The sequence below is a fragment of the Sminthopsis crassicaudata genome, chromosome 1 (assembly GCF_048593235.1).
Source record: "Sminthopsis crassicaudata isolate SCR6 chromosome 1, ASM4859323v1, whole genome shotgun sequence".
Lineage (NCBI taxonomy): Eukaryota > Metazoa > Chordata > Mammalia > Dasyuromorphia > Dasyuridae > Sminthopsis > Sminthopsis crassicaudata.
The window spans coordinates 416924514-416944737 of record NC_133617.1 but is presented as its reverse complement, the minus strand read 5'-3'; the positions used below and the strand labels follow the sequence as shown (position 1 = coordinate 416944737).

The 20224-nt window shown below is 35.7% G+C and overlaps 1 protein-coding gene across 2 annotated transcripts in view; it reads right to left on the bottom strand.

Annotated features, from left to right (window-relative positions):
* Positions 1-3266: 3266 nt before the first annotated feature.
* Positions 3267-20224, bottom strand: part of NTRK2 (neurotrophic receptor tyrosine kinase 2) — a 400497-nt gene continuing 383539 nt past the window's right edge. For both annotated transcript variants that reach the window (XM_074280190.1, XM_074280189.1), the window contains 2 exons: positions 12100-12258; positions 3267-9365 (listed from right to left, as the gene is read on the bottom strand). In XM_074280190.1, the coding sequence (XP_074136291.1) occupies positions 9180-9365; positions 12100-12258 (345 nt within the window). In that variant the 3' untranslated portion in view covers positions 3267-9179. The remainder of the gene's footprint in view (positions 9366-12099; positions 12259-20224) is intronic.

Sequence of the window (20224 nt, the reverse complement as noted above, 5' to 3'; positions counted from 1 at the left end):
CTTCCTTCACCCACACAAATTGGTTTATAGAGACGGGGTAGGTTAGATGTAGAACAATTTGGGGTAAGAAAATAGCACCTCAGCCCAGCTGGTAGACATGTTTTCCTGGGAATGCTTATGCTTCCTGACCTTGGACCTTGGCTTTCTCTAAAAGTTTGCTGCCCACAGCTTTGAAAAATCTTCCTAGCTAGGAACTCAGGGGTGTGTAAGGGGACTAAAAGTTAGAGTCAGGGTGACAGGAGGCCCGATTTAAAAATGTGGTGGGCCACCTTCTGGATAGGGCCTGGTCTGGTCTAGGGCAGTGGAAATGCTGATCCAAGTCTAGTTTCCTGGGAGCAAAGGAGACAGTCCTTTACCTTGCTAGAGAACCATATGTTCTTGAGGTGGTAGGTCTTTAAAACTTAACATACACCATATTAACCTAGTTGAAAACTGTTAGCACATCTGGCCAAACTGGGTAAATACTGCCTTCTGTCTCAGAGAACTTGTCTTTCTGAGGAAGCTCTGCTCAAAATTTCAAGCAGAGCAGAGCTAATTAGGATGGGGGAGGATGGATTTGGGATTGGGAGATCATATTGGGAGGGACCTTGCTTATTGTATGTTAAGTGAAAGAAAAGCTAGGGTGGGATCTCTGAGGGAAAGGCACAATCCAGTTTAAAGAGCAGTGATACCTGCATTCTAGGTCTGGGTCTGGCACAAATTCTAGGCCCCTCTTTTCTCCTTGTAAAATAAGAAAGTCGGATAGTAAAGTCTCTTTAGTCTAATAGCCTGAAATTGAAATGGAGTCCCCTGTTACCCTACCTCCCACCAGCTTGATTACAAGAAGGGTTGGATAAGCTACCTTCTATATCTTTTGGAAAGTCACTTCCTCTTCCTGGGGCCTCAGTTTACCCTTCTGTAAAACTAAAGATTTGAACTAGATGATCTCCAAGCTGCTTTCTAGTTCTAACATGACATCTTGAGGTTATTTGTTTTGTTTTTAGTGGATAAACTATTGGCTTCAAACTCTAGGCTTTTTTTTAACCTCGTTCTCCTAAAGAATCTATCATTTGTTAAAAGGGTTATCACTTCTTCCTCTAGTGTAATTTGATTTCTTAGATGCCAAATGAGTAAAACAAAACAAAGCAAAACAAAAATCAAACAACAAAAAAACTCAGCTGACCATAGGTCCTAATTATCAAGCATAGTTAATTGCTGCTACTACTGCTATTACTACTACTATTGCTATTGCTACTACTACTACTACTACTACTACTACTACTACTACTGCTGCTACTACTATTGCTACTACTGCTACTACTATTGCTACTACAATTACTACTACTACTATTGCTACTACTGCTACTACTATTGCTATTATTGTTACTACTACTATTATTGCTACTACTACTGCTATTACTATTGCTACTACTACTATTGCTACTGCTACTACTACTACTATTGCTACTACTACTGCTACTACTGTTGCTACTACTGCTACTACTACTATTATTACTACCATTGCTACTACTACTACTATTGCTGCTACTTCTACTGCTACTACTACTACTACTATTGCTGCTACTACTACTACTATTGCTATTACTAGTACTACCATTGCTACTCCTGCTACTACCACTACTATTGCTGCTACTACTACTACTACTACTATTGCTGCTACTACTACTACTGCTACTGCTACTACTACTACTACTACTACTACTGCTGCTGCTACTACTATTGCTATTACTAATACTATTGCTGCTACTACTATTGCTATTACTAATACTACCATTGCTACTACTGCTACTACTACTACTATTCTGCTACTACTGCTACTACTATTGCTGCTACTACTACTACTGCTACTGCTACTACTACTACTACTATTGCTGCTACTACTACTGCTACTACTACTACTGCTATTACTGCTACTACTACTACTACTACTATTGCTATTACTAGTACTACCATTGCTACTATTGCTATTACTACTACTACTACTATTGCTGCTACTACTACTGCTGCTACTACTACTACTATTGCTACTACTGCTACTACTACTACTACTATTACTATTACTACCATTGCTACTACTGCTACTACTACTATTACTATTACTACTACTACTGTTATTACTATTACTACTATTGCTTCTACTGCTATTACTACTACTACTTCTACTACTATAGCTACTACTGCTACTACTATTACTGTTACTACTGCTTCTGCTACTATAGCTACTACTGCTATTACTACTATTACTACTACAATAACATTCATACAGTACTTTCAAGTCAGTACTTCTTCATCACAGCTCTAAGCACTGTTATCACTATTTTATAAACAAGAAAATTAAGACCTTTGAGAGATCTCAAAGTTGAGTTGTCCATGGTCACGGAGGTAGTAAATGTTTGAGATCTGAACCCAAGATCTTCTTAACTGCAGGTTTTGCATGGATCTATTCCTTCCTATTGCTGCTTTTTTCCATCACTTTAAATTCATGAAAACAGGTTCAGAAAAAGTGTCTGATCACTGGATCTGGAATAAGAGGACTCAGCTTTCTACATTCTTCCTACCACTTAATTCAACAGGTACTTAAGCTTCTATCTGGCAGCTTCATCAAAGAGAGAATTCCTAATCAAAAAGTTAATAAGCTCAGCCTGGGTGCCTTCTGTATGTCCATCTTCCGGTTATTACTCTCATAGAATAATCTTTTCTTTCTCCAGTAGGACACAGACTCTGAAGGGCTCACTCTGTCTGCCTACACCCACCTCGGACAATAGAGGGGATGGGAAGTATTTCTGTGTATTAGGTCATATCATTGTGTAACCCAATATTTCTTAAGCCATAAATGCTTAGGAAGGAAAAAAATTACAGCAAAATCAGAGACTTCATTTGGAATTTTGGGAACAATTTGGAAGCTTTTCTTCATAGAAGGCAATAGGAACAGAAGTAAAATACTATTTGTTGTTCAGTTGTGTCTGATTCTTTGTGACCCCATTTGTTTTTTTTGTTTTTTGTTTTTTGTTTTTGGCAGAGATACTGAAGTAGTTTGTCATTTCCTTCTCTGGCTCATTTTACAGATGAGGAAACTGAGGCCAATAGGCTAAAGTGACTTTACCCTGGGGTCACATAGCTTGTGAGTGTCTGAGACTGGTTTTGAACTCACATCTTACTGAATCCATACCTAGTGCTCTATCTACTAAAAGATATATAAAAAAGCAAACCACAACTTCTGAAAAGTCTGTACATTTTTTTAAATTAACCACCATCATCATCACTTAAAGTCTTTGTATGACATTATTTATTTTAAGACATCATTTTTATTAAATACACTGTAGTACAAGAGACTTTCCATGTCAGGTTGAGAGAAGCTGGTCACATGATTCACAAACAAAACTTGCTTTTTAAACACTGATACTCAGATGTCACTTTGAAATCAGCCAAGATGCAAGTGGGCCTTTTTTTTTTTTTTTTTTTTTTTTTAAAGCAATGGACCTCTATAACAGACTGCAAAAATGAGAACCACTAGGCATCTGTACAGAGACATCACAACAAATAAAATGAAAGGAAAATTAAGGAAAATAAATTGAACAGAGGGAGAAAGAGAGAAAGGGGATGAGAGAGAAAGAGTGTGCTCCAAACACCAGGTCGTGGATTAGTGAAAAGTTTATCCATAGAGAGATATTGAAATGTATGTATATACTGTCTGGATATATACAAACATCTCTCTATATACATACACAAATGTATATAATTCCTGTGTCTCTACACAGATACATTAAGTATAGGTAGACCAGAGCAGGAACCAATATTTCATCAAAATTTGGTCTTATTTTTTAAAAGGGTTACATAATTGAAATCCACATTTAATTCAAAGACCTTGTTATTTAAAACACATTCAGTCGTTTCACACAAAAAGTTTTTTCTTTAAGCGACAGAAATATACACATAAGCTGCAAGATATAGGCCTCTATAGACATCCCATTCCACTTCATCTTCATTTTTCTTTTCTGTTCAATTATTTGGCTACTAACAGCTTCTAGGCTACTCATCCAATACACTTCCTTTTCAAAAAGATGTATGTCTAGTTACTCTTTGCTTGGGGCTTCTTTGATGCAGAAACTGAACTGATAAACATCGACCTGGCCCTAGAATGCATAGACTGTAAAATAATATTTCCCCCCCATCTTTCCCCACTTCTCCTGAGACATATATTTAGATGGCAAAAGAATAGTTTGGTTGCTGTTGTGAAATTCACAGTGTTTTGCTTGCAACGCACAGACCTTTGTTGTTGTTTTTTGCTTTGTATTTGTGACGAATGTAGCAAAGAAGGAAGAAAAAAAATTGGGAAAAATGCAAGTAAACAACCCAAATGCAGGTTCTTTAAGGACCCCTTGACTGGAGCAGTAGTGATTCATTCCAGTCCTGACTACAAGAACTCATATAACTTTCTGTGCTATTGAAACTGGGTCTTTAACTATAAATCCCGACCGACCTCTTGCCCAATCCAAATTCACTATAACATTTGATGTCCATTTACAAACTACGTTAGCCTCTGGGAGAGTCTTGGTGAGTATAAGTATGCATCATTAATTTACTCAACTGGTGACCTGGACATCTGGGGATTTTAGAACATTGGCTGCGTCCTGAGATACTTCTCATTTCATTTCTTTTGTAATAGCAAGACAAAGACAAGCCACACTCCAAAAGGAAAAAATCTCTGAGTAGTAAACTGAAGAGAAAAAAGAGAAGAGGGAGTGGAGGAGTGAGAGAAGAAAGGAGAGGAGGGAAAGGGAGGAAGAAAGAAAGGGAAAAAGAAAATGAGGATGAAGGGAAGAGAGGAGATAGAGGGAGGGAAGGAGAAAGAAAGAAAGGGAAAGAGAGGAGGAAAGGAAAGAAAGAAGGGAAAAGAAGAGATGGGGAAAGAGGGAGAGAAGGGGGAGGGAGAAAGAGGAAGACAAGGAAGAGAGGGGAAGGAAAAAGACAGAGGGGAGAAGGTGGGATGCAGCTAATTATTGGGTCAGAAACCATGTATCTCTATAGACCATGCTGTTCTAAAAAAAAAAAAAATTAAAGAGTGGGGAGAAGTCCATTTATAACAAGGAGGCCATGTATCCTTACATAAAAGATTGCATTCCATCCAGCCTGTTTGTATTCTGCAGATTTAGGGAGGTTAAGGGGAGAATGTGGGAAGTGCCTAACATTTGCTGCTATTATTCCAGGGTCTTGGACTTCTCACCATTGTTCTCTTAGAGAGGGGGAAGCATTGTGCCCCAAACATTCCAGTTTTTCCTTTGGAATTCTTGGTTTCTGCACACCAGTATAAAATCCCCAGAGGGCACAAGTATCAAAATGGGACAATAGAAAAAATGATGGTACTGAATGATAAAAACCAAATTTTCTCTCCTGGAACTTTACACTGAGAATTACTTTCTTAATCCAATCTGCTGTGCAAGAAATTGATAGATGCACAAAATGGGATGTGATGATACTCATACCAACATTCTAAATATGCAGGATCTCCCATTTGTCCTACCACTGTAGGAGATATTAGAGAAAGGAACCATTAACTATAAGATGAATTTTAAAAATTAAAAATTTGGTTATTTATCAGTTTAGCTCAATCTAGCAATACTTTATTCTAATTACAGCTATTCCTATGAATGTGGGGGTATACATTTATACATAAACACGTAAGCACACCGTGTGTGCATGTTTGCACATGTATAAACCAAATGCAACATATATAAATACATGTAAATACCACATGTGTAACTTATGTAAATATACACACCTAGAATGTGAATTATTTGTATGATCCTTTACAGCATAGTCCAGAAAGGTTTCTAAATAAGCCTGATTTGTCATATTTGCTCAGCATATCAGGGCTTCATTAAAACTGAGCATAATTAGCATAGAAGCAGCTCACCTCTTGGCTATCTATTTTTCTTCTCTTCCTTTTCTGCTTATTCGGCTAACTTTAAACCTCAGGGGTGAATTAAGGAACACAGATTTTTCTTTTGTTCACTGCTCATTTGCATGGGCTACAGTTTTGATCTCAGGTGCTTCTTGGTAGAGGATATATATATATATATATATTTCCATAGAAGTTTGTCACATTTTCTGAGCCCTAACTCAGGATGGACAGTCAAGCAAAGGGTTTTCAGTGTATAATAATTAGAATCAACTTAAAAAGGGAGCTGGTCCCAGAAAGAACTGGACTTTCTAGTTCTCTTAAGAACACTGGAATGACTTGTTTTGGATAGGCCACTAGGTCCTTTGGATTGCCCTGCAATATGACTTGCAATACATATTCTTAAACCACTAGACATTTTCTGTATCTTATAGAACACTCTTTTGATACAGAATGGGGAGGCATTGAGGGGAGATGAAGGGATGAGGATCAATAAGTCAAGCTGTTTTTTGTTTGTTTTTGCTGCTTGTCCAGCTTCTTTGAGAACCTGCCACTTTTCTTTGAAACTGAGATGATCTCTCACATGAACACAAACAACAGGAATAGAAATAGCAGCAATAATAACAATGACAACAATAATAAATAGCAATAAATAATAATACTTTGCACTTGCATAGAACCTTTCATCTCATAACTTCAAAGTGCTTTTCTGATGACTGCAAGGGGACATTTCTTCTTTTTCCCCCCATCGACAAGGATACAAAACTGCTTTGTGATGGAATAAACCTGGATCTCATTGTCCCAGCTTTCCATTCAATTCTGATAATCTCTCATCCTAAAACTGCACAGTTCTTAAATCTGATCCAGTAGGCTATTGTATTAGAAAAATTTGTGAAATAAAAATAAGCAACTTTTCTAATAAGATTAACTTAACCTGATAAAGCTCTGATAAAACAAGCCTATTCCATGATGGTCTGTGGTGCTGCCCTGCTCTCATCAGCATCCATGGCTTTGCAGAAATGGCTATGTATGAAACTGTTCTATTCCTTCCTTCCAACCTAGCTTTCCACAGTGATTGAAAAGTAATATGATTTCTTAATGATAGATATGGCTTTCAGTATATTAGTATGTCTATTTTGATTTTTGATCATTCACAAATGAAAACATTTTAATCCTGTCACTCACTGACCAGCAAATTATAGAGAATGGTTGGTTTTAGATTTTAAAATTTGTTTTTTGTCTTTTGTTTACATTTTGAATTTTTGAGGACTGGATTTAAATGCCTGTCACGGAGAAGAAGGTACCTCAATAAATAATGTATGGAATTCAAACAGCAACACAGTGATTGCACATAAGAAACAAAACACTCTACTTCTAAAATAAAAAAAAATACAATAAATAAAAAATGACTCCTTTTCAATCTGGCTCATATTACAAAGAGGTCAATTTTTCAGCAAAGGCCCCTCCTCATAGAGGGAGGCAAATATTCATAAAGATTAAAAGGGATTTCTTTCTTGGTATCACTAATAATAATAACTTTAAATTTCAATTTATATCCTTTTTTTTTTTCTGGAGAAAGTATTTATCTATGAGCTTGCCTCCAATGCTAAGTCTGGGCACAGTCTCCCTTTGGCATACTATGCCATGCCTAACAACAATAACAAAAATATCAATGAATTAAAAACAACAGCAACAACACATACATCCAATAGCCAACAATGCTCTAAATGAAATGACTCTTCTGACCGGAGCACAGAGCAAGGACAGGGCCTGTATACACTGAATATCAAGGGATTACCACAGAGCCACATATTTTAGTTGCCTCTGGGATTTATTATTACCTTTCCCTCTCAGTCCTTTTGGTCCAATTCATTAGGACCTCCATGTTTCAGGGTCTGAATTTGTTTTGGTCTAGCATTATCTGTAACAATGCAGAAGTGTTTCAACGTCTCTAATGACTTCCATTAGCTTCCTCTAATTAAATATGTTACACCTTTATGGATTGGCTATGCTTCTCAGAGTGCACAGTAAATTCCTGCACACAAAGTATTAATTGACAAAGACCATGCACGATTTTGCTTGCACAGTGAAAAGGGGAGATGGGGAAAAGGAGGAAAAAGGGAAGGTAGAAGATGCTTTCTGATAAGCACAATAGGAGATAAACTTTGCCTCAGCATTTACAGCTTGCCCTATCTTATCAAAGCCTTCAGATTCCAATCTTGACCCTGAAATTAACACTGTACAAAAAATACATCCAATTTTAGCATAATTTACCAAAGGCTTGGTAGATAACACTTTAAAAAAAACAAACCATTGGCATCCTACAGACATGGTTACATCTGAGCTTATAATACTGCCTTCTACCTTGTAAAATTCAGGAATCTTTTTCTTTCTTTCTACTTTAATGTACTGTATCTGGTCATTGGGGGGAAAGAGTAGCCCCAAAGCACAGGGTTCCGTGATCCATGAAGGTGCTCAGGAAAATGTGTCATATACTTCCTTCCCACACAGAGTTGGAGTTTCACATGTGGGCTCTGATGCCAGCTGATTCCAATCTTTGTTGCTTTCCCATATAGTGCATCACAGGTCTTCCTTCTCTCTGCCATGGAATAGGCTTCCCAGATAGAATACGGCTTTTCCTGTTCCATACAAGGGCTTAAGCAGTCAAATAATAGTGATGATGATAAGAATAATAGTCATAATAATAATAATAATAATAATAATAATAATAAATAAATAGACGCAAATCCATAGAAACTCCCAATGTATGTACAACAGAAGTCACAAAGTTGAAGTCAGATACTCAAGTTTTCCCTTTTTTTTGTCATCCTTTGCAAAGGCAGGAGTACAAGAAGGCATTGTTAGTTTTGTGGGACAAACTCAGGCATCTGCCAATAAAACAAATCTGGTTGTTGTTGGGTTTTTTTAAGGCTTTTGTCTATGCAGAGTTAATAATAATAATGCAGAAGCCAGATTGATTGAAAAGAAAGGGTAAGCGTAGGGGAAAGAGGGAAAAGAACAGAAAAATAAACCAAGGAGATGGGGAAAAAAAAGAGAAAGAGAAAAAGAGATAAGATTTGATAATGCCAAAAGGAAGTCAATACTGTGTCTACAGATGGAGAAGTGCACACTGCTTCCCTCTGAAAGCTTCTCAATGTCTTTGTCATTAATACTGTCAGTTAAGAACACATTTGGATGGAGTTCAGCGGCAGCTAGAACACAATCGTTCACTTGGCCTGTCTGAGGAAGTGCAATGGGGAATAGAAGGTTGGTGGGAACCCTAGCCTAGAATATCCAGGTAGACTGGGGATGCCTTGGCCAAGTTCAGAAGGAGGGAATGGATATCTTTGATGTTAAGCCTCATGTGAGGCTCTCGCTGCCAGCACCCCAGCATCAGGTCATACACTTCCTTTGGGCACGTTCTAGGCCTCTGCAAGACTCGGCCCTGTGTGATGCATTCAATTACCTAGAAAAAAAAAAACAAAAAACAAATACAAAATTAGCACAGCAAGGAAAAGATGAAAAAATAAAGAAACAATGTAGAAAGACTAAGCATAGAATATGGTGTTTGTCCAAATAAACAGGAGAACAGGAGAGGAAGGTAACTTAAAATATATCCTTAAAGTGATTTTTTTTTTGGGAAAAAAAAAAAAAAAAGACTTTTTGCAGGCTGAATTTTATGGAATAGGAAGCCTATTCCCATGGCAAAGAGAAGGAAGAACTATGATCCACTGTATGAGAAATTAACAAAGATTAAAATCAGCTGGCATAAATTTTACATTTTTAAATTTAAATTTTTTAAAATTATGTTTTATCACATGCATGATGCTGTAAACTATTCTAGATGAAGTCATCAAACATTTGGGAAATGTAATTAATTTATTTTTCATACTGCAAAGCCTCAGATAGCATACCTACATACAAAATTGTAACTAATATTTGTGTGTGTGTGACTCAAGAAAACATTACAAAATAGGACTGGGGAAAGGAGTATGACAAATTCACTCAAATAATTTTTTTTTTAAAGATTAATTCAAATGAGTAGAAGGTATGAGACAGAGATTCTGGGAAAGAGCAAGGCTACTGTAGTTCTACTTTAGCACCTGGGGAAAAGAAGCATCCATTAGATGATAGCTTCTATAATAGAATACATTATGTACATATACAGTGTAACATATTTTAGCTAGTTCCTCTTTGTCATTTGTTTGTATGAAGATGAATTGTGTTAAGTACTATCACTGCCCTCTAAATTTCAGTGTTCTCAGATGAATCCTGAGGTTCTTTAAGTTACAGCTTTATATTCCAGTTTTACAAAATTGCCATATACTCCATTTTTCGATAAATATCTTTTTTTTTCTTAATTTTATGATGTTTTAGAAAATATTCAGGGCATTGGAATAATCATATTGGATAAAACAATAGGATAAAAAAGGAATAATTTGAGGTGCCCAGCAAAGGATTTGTGCCATAAATATATACACATTTGGAACATCCATTACTCCAAAATAAAAGTCATTTATATAACAAAATCTATATGTGATCATTTTGTATATTTGTATACATATATGCCATAAACATATACACAAACAGTGCATATATTTATTAAATATAAAATCATTTCTAGGGGTAGCTAGATGGTATTGCACCAGCCCTGGAGTCAGAATGGTACCTCAGACACTTAACACTTCTTAGCTGTGTGATCCTGAGTAAGTCACTTAATCTAAATTTTGTGGCCAAAACCAAACCAAATCCACTTATATATCAAAATCATTACACACACACACACACACACACACACACACACACACACACACATAAAGATGAGATAGTTTTAGCAATATGAACATATGCAAAATGTATACATATATATGTTGCTTTGATATTAGCAATGAATTACTTTGGATAATATTAATTAATACTACACATTTCATTCAGGTATTTTCTAGCTTTTCCCCCATTAATGGCAGAAAGGGCTTAACTCTTTCAAGAAGTCTTTGTACTACTGAAATCTAGGGCATTTCCTCTATTCTGATAAACCCATTTATTTTTATTCCTTCTGGAATTATTTTGCATTATTTTAAATATATATTTTGACATGATATTTGATATGTTTGCTCTTTATCAGTGTAGGCAGGTCCTAAAGAGAGTTTGGACATCAGTTCAGCAAGACTTAGCTTCCTGAATTCAAATCTAGCCTCAGACCCTTACTAGCTGTGTGATCGTAGACAAGTCACTTAACCCTGGTTACCTCAGTTCCTCATCTGTAAGATGAGCTGGAGAAGGAAATGTAGTATCTTTGCTAAGAAAACTCCAAATGGGGTCATGAAGGTTGGACATGACTGAAAATGAACAGCAACAATAAGTGTGGCAGGGGGAGACCTAAATCTAGGCCAAGGCCTTATCTCTAACCACTACTCCACATTACTTTTCATCATACCATATCAATTTTTAAATGATTCCAGGAGGAATTTGAGATGTATTCTTAAAGGCTACTTAAGGTAGCTTAGTGCCTTTTGAAAAATGTTTATTAAAGCTTTTTTATTTACAAAACATATGCATAGGTAATTTTTCAACATTGATCCTTGCAAAACCTTCTCTTTCAAATTTTCCTCTCCTTTCTCCCCTCCCCTCCCCTCCCCTCCCCTCCCCTAGATGGCTGATAGTCCAATAAATGTCAAATATGTTAAAATATATGTTAAATCCAATATATGTATACATAGTTATAGTTATCTTGCTGCACAAGAAGAATCGGATCAAGATGGAAAAAAAAAAAACTGAGAAAAAACAAAATGCAGGTAGCTTGTCTTAAAGGACACTTAAAGATAACCCACTAGATTTTAGTAGCTTCTAAGAATTAAAGACTTTTAGCATTGATAGGTAAATGCCCAAAATCTTGGTGTAAAACCAATCATGAGGAGATTCAAATGAAATATCAATATTAATGACTACATATACAGTATGTCATCTGCAAACCTGTTTTTAAAAACCCCATGAATGATCCATAATTTTTAAACTTAAGATTTTAAAATTTAAATCCCAATATTCATGAAAATCATAGATATGTCAACTCATTTTCTACTGAAGACTAAGAATGGCAAAATCCAACCTGCTGGGGAAGGAGAATGATCTAAAACCAAGTGACTCATTCCAGTGTTCAGCTTGGGGGGCGGGGGTGGGGGGAGAGAGACTTGGATACTTACCTCATTGTTTGAGAGCTGATACCATGGCTGTTTGCCATAGGTGAAGATCTCCCATAAGACAACCCCCAGGCTCCAGACATCACTTTCTGTGGTAAATTTTCTATACATGATACTCTCCGGAGGCATCCAGCGGATGGGTAACATTGTATGGCCCCCAACCTGGTAAAAAAAAAGCAAAGTTATATCATCTGATTCTCAGTTTGCCAATGGAGAGGCAAAAATGGAGGATTTTCTCTTTCTTATTCCCACATATCCATTTTAAAGAACTGATGGGACCAGTAAAAGATATCCATTCATAGAGAACTAAACTCTGAATAAAGAATACTTTGGGATAAAAGACTCAGAGTCTTAGATTTTGAGGTGGAAGTGAGCAACTGAGGCAAGTCATTTAACCTCTAAATGTCCCTGCCACTCCCTTAACTGGAATTTGCAGAGTAAGTGTTGCTTTGCACGGATTAAAGGAGTTTCTCATCAATACCTTTCTAAATTGATAAAATCACAGGTCCAGTCTCAAGGGGAAAAATTGGGACCAACAAGGGAAATATTCATCAATCAATAAATTAACAAGCACTTATTGAGTACTTATCATGGGTCAGGCACAGATAAAAGGCAGTCATTCTCTGTCTACATAAAGGCTTACTGACATTCTACCAGGGAAGACAAAATGTGATCTCTTTATCAATGTAGAACCATTAGCTTCATCCTTGTAAACCGAGTACAAGTCCTAATTTAAAAACAAACAAACAAACAAACAAACAAAACCCATATCTTTTCACATAGTATTTACAAAACCCCTCAATGTACCACAGAAGCCTAGGGGAAGTCTGGAAAAACTCAGCCTAATAACGAATACTTTCTCCTTTGAGGTGCTCATTAAGGAGAAATCTTTGGGATTGTAATTAATACTTGGATCTGGGTTCTTCCCCATCCCCCTAGTTACTGATCAGTGAGCTACTATATAACCCAAGCAGACTGTGTGCTTTCTTGAACCTTCCTTAAATAAATATAAAGGTGACTTTTAATGCATCATATTAATGAGATCACTGCACTTGCATTTATTTTACTGAGGAGTTAAAAGAAAATCTCAATACTTTAGGTTAGGGGTTCTTAACCTCTTTTAGTACATGGACCTTCTTCATAGTCTGTTGAAATCTATGGACTGACTCTTTTGCTAGACCTTGTTTTTAAATGCATTAAAATTTCAGGATTTCCAAGGAAACCTCCTGGCAGAGAGGTATAGAAAAAACAAATGAGAGAATTTGTTTTGCTTAACAATGGGAGGATATTTCTTTTTTTTTTTTTTTTTTTTTTTTTTTTTTTTCTCTGATAAGGTATGGGGGAGAGAGAGAGATTGAATAGGAGGAAACATTTCTGTTAATTTAAAAAATATTTTCTTGAAGAAGGGAAGGAAATATAGTTAACAAGATATTAAAAAAGAAAAAGAAAACCAATTCATAGGCCCAGGTTTAAGAGTCCCTGGTGTAGGGAGACAGTGTGGTGTAGTAAGAAGAAAACTGAATTTGAGTCAGAGAACTTGAGGCAAAATTTCTACTTTGCCGGTTGATTGTCCACTCTGGGCCTTAGTTTTCTCATTAGTAAAAAGGGGATTTGGCCTAGATGACCTCTAAGATGGTTTAAATCCTATCTTCAGTGCTTACTACTTGTGTTATTTTGGGCTTTGGTTTTCTCATAATATGAAGGGGTTTGAGTAGAGAGATGGCCTTGAGATGTACTTTCCACTTCTATTATCTGTTCATGCTCTAACAGTTGTTTGACTAAGAGTGTCATGTTCAGCCACACACACTAACACAAACACATATATAAACACACAACACAATATATTAAGACTGAAAGTGTAAGGAAACTTGTAGCAAGTTTCTCTAATGACCTCACTTCTAAGACATATAGAGAATTGACTCAAATTTTCAAAATTAAGAGCCATTCCATAATTAATTAATAGTTAAAAAACATGAACAGACAATTTTCAGAAAAAGAAACCCAAGCTGTCAATAGCCACATTAAAAAAATGCCCTGAATTAATAATCAGGTAAACTGAAGCAAAGGGAAGTAATTAGTATCAGAAGAGCAGTTTATACAATAATAGCAATATCATAAAAATAATTTTAAAAGATTTAGTAGTTTGAGTAAGATAATGATAACTATAGTTCCAAAGGATTCATGATGAAACATCTATCTCCATCCATGGAGTACAGATTAAAACATATAGTTTTTTTTTTTCTTTTCTTCCTTCTTTATTTTTCCTTCCTCCTTCCTTTCTTCTTTTACCTCCTATTTCTTTCTTTCTTTCCATGATTAATGTGGGGTTTGTTTTGTACGACTGTGTATATTTGTATATTTGTTTTTCTTGACTTTTTCAATGGAAAGGGGGGAGATAATTCTGAACTAAAAATAAAGTTGAATTAAAAATAATTTACCACAAAGATGTGACATTTGAGATGTTAAATATTATTATTAAAAATTATAATAAAACTGCCAGGCACTAAAATTGCTTCTATAACAGTCTTCTTGGTAAAGAAGAAATCATATTGTCTTCATTTTTAAAACTAGATGAAACTTTAGCACTGAAAGCTATTTTAAAAATTGTTTGCTTATTCCCCTCCTCCTTCTTCCCCCCCACTGAATAAACAAAAAAGAAGGAAAAAAGAAAAAAGAAAAGTCCTAGTAAATATTCATAGCCTAGCACAACAAATTCCCACATTGGCCATCTCCAAAAATGTATGTTTCATTTTCTGTGTTAAACCTTTCTCCTCTGTCAGGGGATGGGTAATATAGCATTGAAAGCTTAAATTTTGAAGTCCCCAATCAATGTCAATAAGAAAAACTAGAATTCACATATTTCTCTGTCCCAGGAATTCTCTAGTACTGTCTAGTCCCTATTGCTCTATAACCTCCCTGTTTCTTGCAAATGATTCCACTTTGAGCATTAAAGGAATCAGAAAGACCTGAGTTCAAATCCAGACTCAGACACTTACTATGTGGCCCTGAGCAAGTCACTTAATCTTGTTTGCCTCAGTTCTCATTTTAAAAATAGAAATAATAATAATAGATATTTCCCAGATTGTTTTGAGTATCAAATGAGACGATACTAGTAAAGTGCTAAATCAAAGTGAGCTAAATATGGAAAAAAAAAAACAAAAAAGAAAAGTTAAAAATAAGCTAATTATTGTTATGATGATGATTAAGGATTAAATGTAGAAAGTTATTGGCTACCCATTGTAATTTTGAAAGCTGGGAATGACTTTAAGTACCTAAATTCCTCAGTACCTCAGTGTTACTTAAGAGAACCATTGTCAAATGCTCAGTGGGCTTTCCTTACAACATCTAATCTACCCCTCCCTCTCACCTCTTGCCAGAAAGGAGGGGAGGGCTCCTTTACAAAAATCATCAACTCTTCAGTTACACTAGGTCTCCTATTGCCCCTATTGTTTTCTGTAAATCATCTTGAAGAAGGCTGGGGTATTTTCATTTATTCAGCCACAGTATGTGGCCAAACTGAACTTGTAACCATCAAGGACAGGATGGAACAACTCCTCCCTTCCCCTAAAATAGAAGACATAATCCCTAATCTTAAGGAGTTTACATTTAATTTTATTGGTTTTGGCCCATCCCTTTCCTGTAATTCTCATAAAGCACTTAGTTAATATTCAATGTGATAATTACATTAAACAAACTATATAATAGAAACAATCCCTCTGCTGATATCTAGAATTGATTCTTAATTTTGGTGTCTTTCTTCTTTTGGTAATGACCAATTTATCCTGTATATAGCTTGTTTGTATGGTGTCTCCTCCAGCAGTCTTCGAATCCTTTAAAAGAAAGGATTGTCTTTTGCTTTTGTATTTCCAATGTTTAGCCCATGGTAAGTGGTTTGATCAAATCAAGGCAATACAATGGAGTGGAGAGACCACTGTTGGCTGTTGAGACCTAAGCATATCTAGACTATCTCAGTCATTCCAATAATTATACCTGCTCATTAGGACCTCTTGTTTCTACCTTGGTGTAGAAGCTGTTTTTCGAGAGAACAGAAGCTGCTACTTGGGTGGAAGTTCTCTACAGTTATCAGTTTCCAAATATCCAACCATGCCATCTGCTCACTATGCAATCATTATACTATCCCCAACTTATTTTCTACCTCTTGCTCTGAAAGCAGTAATCAAATCAATGTTAGCATTGCTATTGGAAAGGGCACCACCCTATGGCATCAATTATCATCTCTGTGATTTTATCCTTCCTGGACACATTCCCTATATATTGTCTTTCCACATTAGAATATAAACTTAGTTTCTTTCTTTTTAATTAATTTTTTTGTTTTGCACAGTTAATGTAAATCAATTTTTTACATTGTTTTTAATGTTTTTCATTCCATATTCTTTCTCTTTCTCCCTACTTCCACTCCCCCAATATTTTGTATAACATTTCCATAAAAGTCATAGGTCTCCTCCCCCATTAAAAAAAACCAAAAAACTTTCAAGAAAAATCAAGTAAAATGCTTTAATCTGTATTCAGACACAATCAGTTCTTTCTCTAGGTATGGATAGCATTTTTCATCATAAGTCCTTCAGAGTAATTTTTGGATTGTATTGCTGAGAACAGCAAAGTTATTCACAGTTGATCATCCTACAACATTGCTATTACTTTGTAGCGGGTAAATTTCATTTTGCTTAGGTTCAAAGAGAACTTTCCAGGTTTTTCTAATGGCATCCTACTGATTATTTCCCATACAACAATAATATTTCATCATAATCACATGCCACAATTTACATAACCATTCCCTACTTGATGGACATTCCCTCAATTTACAATTCTTTGCCCTGAGAAAAGAGTTGCTATAAATATTTTTGTACATATAAGTCCTTTTCCTTTTTTAAAATCTCTTTTGGAATTCATGCCTAGTAATGATATTGTTACATTAAGGGATATTTATGATTTTATAGCCCTTTCAGCATAGTTTATATCTTCTGATTATCAATTGGTGCATGGTTTTTTTAAATATAAATTTGATTCAGTTTTCTGTACATTTGAGAAATAAGACCTTCAAAGAAATTGTTTCAAAATTCTTTTCACCAATACTATTGCTAAATGTATTCCCCCCCCCCATTTATTGTTTTCTCTCTCAATTTATCCTCCTCAAAAGTGTTTTGCTACTGATTTCTACTACTACTCTTCTATCAAGCTTCCCCATTCTCATATCCCCTTCCCTTCTCATTTTCCTATAAGATAAGAGAAATTTCTATGCCAATATTAAGCATGTATGTCATTTCCTCTTTGAGCCAGTTCTAATGAGAAAAAGGTTGACTCACTTCCTCTCCCCCCCCTTTCCATTAAAAAAAGCTTTTTCTTGCCTCTTCTGTGGCAGACAATTTATACCATTCTACTTCCCTCTTTCCTATCCTCCAAGTACATTCCTCTCTCACCCCTTAATTTTATTTTTTTTAGCTATTATCCCTTCAAATTCAACTCACACCTGTGCCCTCTGTCTATATATATATTCCTTCTAACTGACATAATAATGAGAAAGTTCTTATGAATTACAAGTATCATCCTCCCATGTAGAACTGTAAATAGACAAACATGATTAAGACTCTTATGATTTCTCTTTCCTGGTTACTTCTGCATGCTTCTCCTGAGTCCTAAATTTGAAAATTAAATTTTCTATTCAGGTCTGATCTTTTCATCACTAATGCTTGAAAGTCCTCTATTTAATTGAATAGCCACCTTTTCCTCTGAAGGATTATACTCAGTTTTGTTGAGTAGATGATTGTTGCTTGTTATATTAGCTCTATTGTTCTCTGGAATACCATATTATATTCTAAGCCCTCTAACCCTTTATTGCTAAATCTTATTTTATCCTGATTGGCTCCACTATACATGAATTGTTTCTTTATGGATGTTTGCTATATTTTCTCCTTGACCCAAGAGTTCCAGAATTTGTCTATAATATTTCCAGGAATTTTCACATTGGGATCTCTTTCAGGAGGTGATAGGTATATTCTTTCAACTTCTATTTTACCCTTTGGTTTTAGAGTACCAGGACAGTTTTCTTTGATAATGTCTTGAAAGATGATGTCTCTGCTCTTTTTTTGGTTATGGTTTTCAGGAAGACTAATAAAATAATTTTAAAATTATCTCTCCTGGATCTATTTTCCAGGTCAATTGTTTTTCCAATGAGATATTTCATATTGTTTTCTATTTTTTCATTCTTTTGGTTTTGTTTCATTCTTTATTGATATCTCATAAAGTCATTAATTTTCATTTGCTCTTTTTTTTTTTTTTTTTTTTAATCTGAGGCTGGGGTTAAGTGACTTGCCCAGGGTCACACAGCTAGGAAGTGTTAAGTGTCTGAGACCAGATTTGAACTCAGATTCTCCTGACTTTAGGGCTGGTGCTCTATCCACTGCACCATCTAGCTCAATTAAAATTTTTAAGGAATTATTTTCCTCAGTGAGTTTTATACCTCCTTTCCCATTGGCCAATTTTTTTTTTTTAAAGGCATTCTACTGCTCATTAGTTTTTTGTATTTTCTTTTGCATCCCTCTCATTTCTTTTCCCATTTTTTCTTCTCTCTCTTACTTGAATTTCAAAATCCCTTTTGAACTCTTTCATGGCCTGAACCCAATTCTTATTTTTGTTGGAGATTTTGGATGTAAGAGATTTGACTTTGCTATCTCCTTCTGAGTGTGTGTTTTGATATTCCTTGTCACCATAGTAACTTTCTATGGTCAGAATCTTTTCCTGTTATTTGCTCATTTTCCTAACCCAGTCTATTACATGGTTTTTAACCCTTTCTTAATGTAGGGCTCTGTTTCCAGAGTGGTGGGTGCATTGGCCCTAGCTTTAGGGGTTTTGTATAGCTTTTTTCAGAGAGCCTTTCGGGACCTGTAAATTTTTAGTTCTTCCAAGGTGTTATAATCTAAGGAAGAAGGTGTTTGAGTGACCACAAGCACTACTTTCAACCCTGGAATTGTAAGGAGACTCCCCACCCCACTGTGACTGTAAGTTCTACAGTGCTAAAGCAACAGAATCCTTTCTCATTGCTAATAAAGAGATATCCTTCTGACCAGTTGTTCAACTGTCCCTTATTGTCCATGGACTGAGATTTACAGAATTTGTTGCTACTGCTGCTGCTGTGGACTCTGTCACTGTTGGCACTGCCTATGGTTTCCCAAGACCCTCTCATCTTTGTGAGACAAATTTTTTCTACTGACTTTCCAAGTTGTCTTTGGGATCTCTGGGCTGAGAGATCTGGAAACTGCCAATACTTACACTGATTCAGAGACTCAATTTCTGCTTCTGATTTACTAGGGATAGGGGCAAGACTATGCTGACATGGCCTGCACTAGAACTGTGATGGACTTCCATCTTGGTACGATAGACCTTTCCTACTGATGTCCTAAGTTTTCTTCAATTGGAAGATTGTTCCACTTTATCTTTTTATGTGTTCTCAAATTTGTTTGAGTCATTTTTAAAGGAATTTGGAGGGGTTTGTGGGATAGCTGAGGCAAATCACTTCCTTTACTCCATCATTTTGGCTACACCTTAGAAGAACAGTTTCTCTGTGTGCCTGCCTGTCTTTCTGTTGTTCATTCATACTGGATTTGGGCTAAAAGGCTCTGAGTTCAAATCCTAGCTCTGCCACTGATTTTCCTGTATTACTTTAAACAAGTTCCTCTCTCTGGGCTCAGTTTCCTCACTTATGATATGAGGGTGCTGAACAAGAAGATCTTTAAGGACCCTACCAACTCCAAATCTATGCTTCTCTGATTCTACAATCTTAATATGACAAGATGTTGCTCATTCTGATATTCCTTTGTCTTCTCCTACATTGCTTATACTATTTTTGTCTAGGCAAAATGTGCTCTGGTCAAGATAGATTCTAGAAATGCTGTATTCCCAAAGATGCATAAGACCCAGTTTACTGAGCTATGAAGGTAAAACAAGATTAGGAAAATAATAAATTCTCCTTAAGTGGTAGCATTATTTGAATTTATACTCATTTTCCATTAGAAATATATTAGAACCAATTACTATATTTTATATCATATAATTAATATTTCAAATAGTATGAATTTGAATACATGAGATTATTTCCTTATTATGTCAGGTC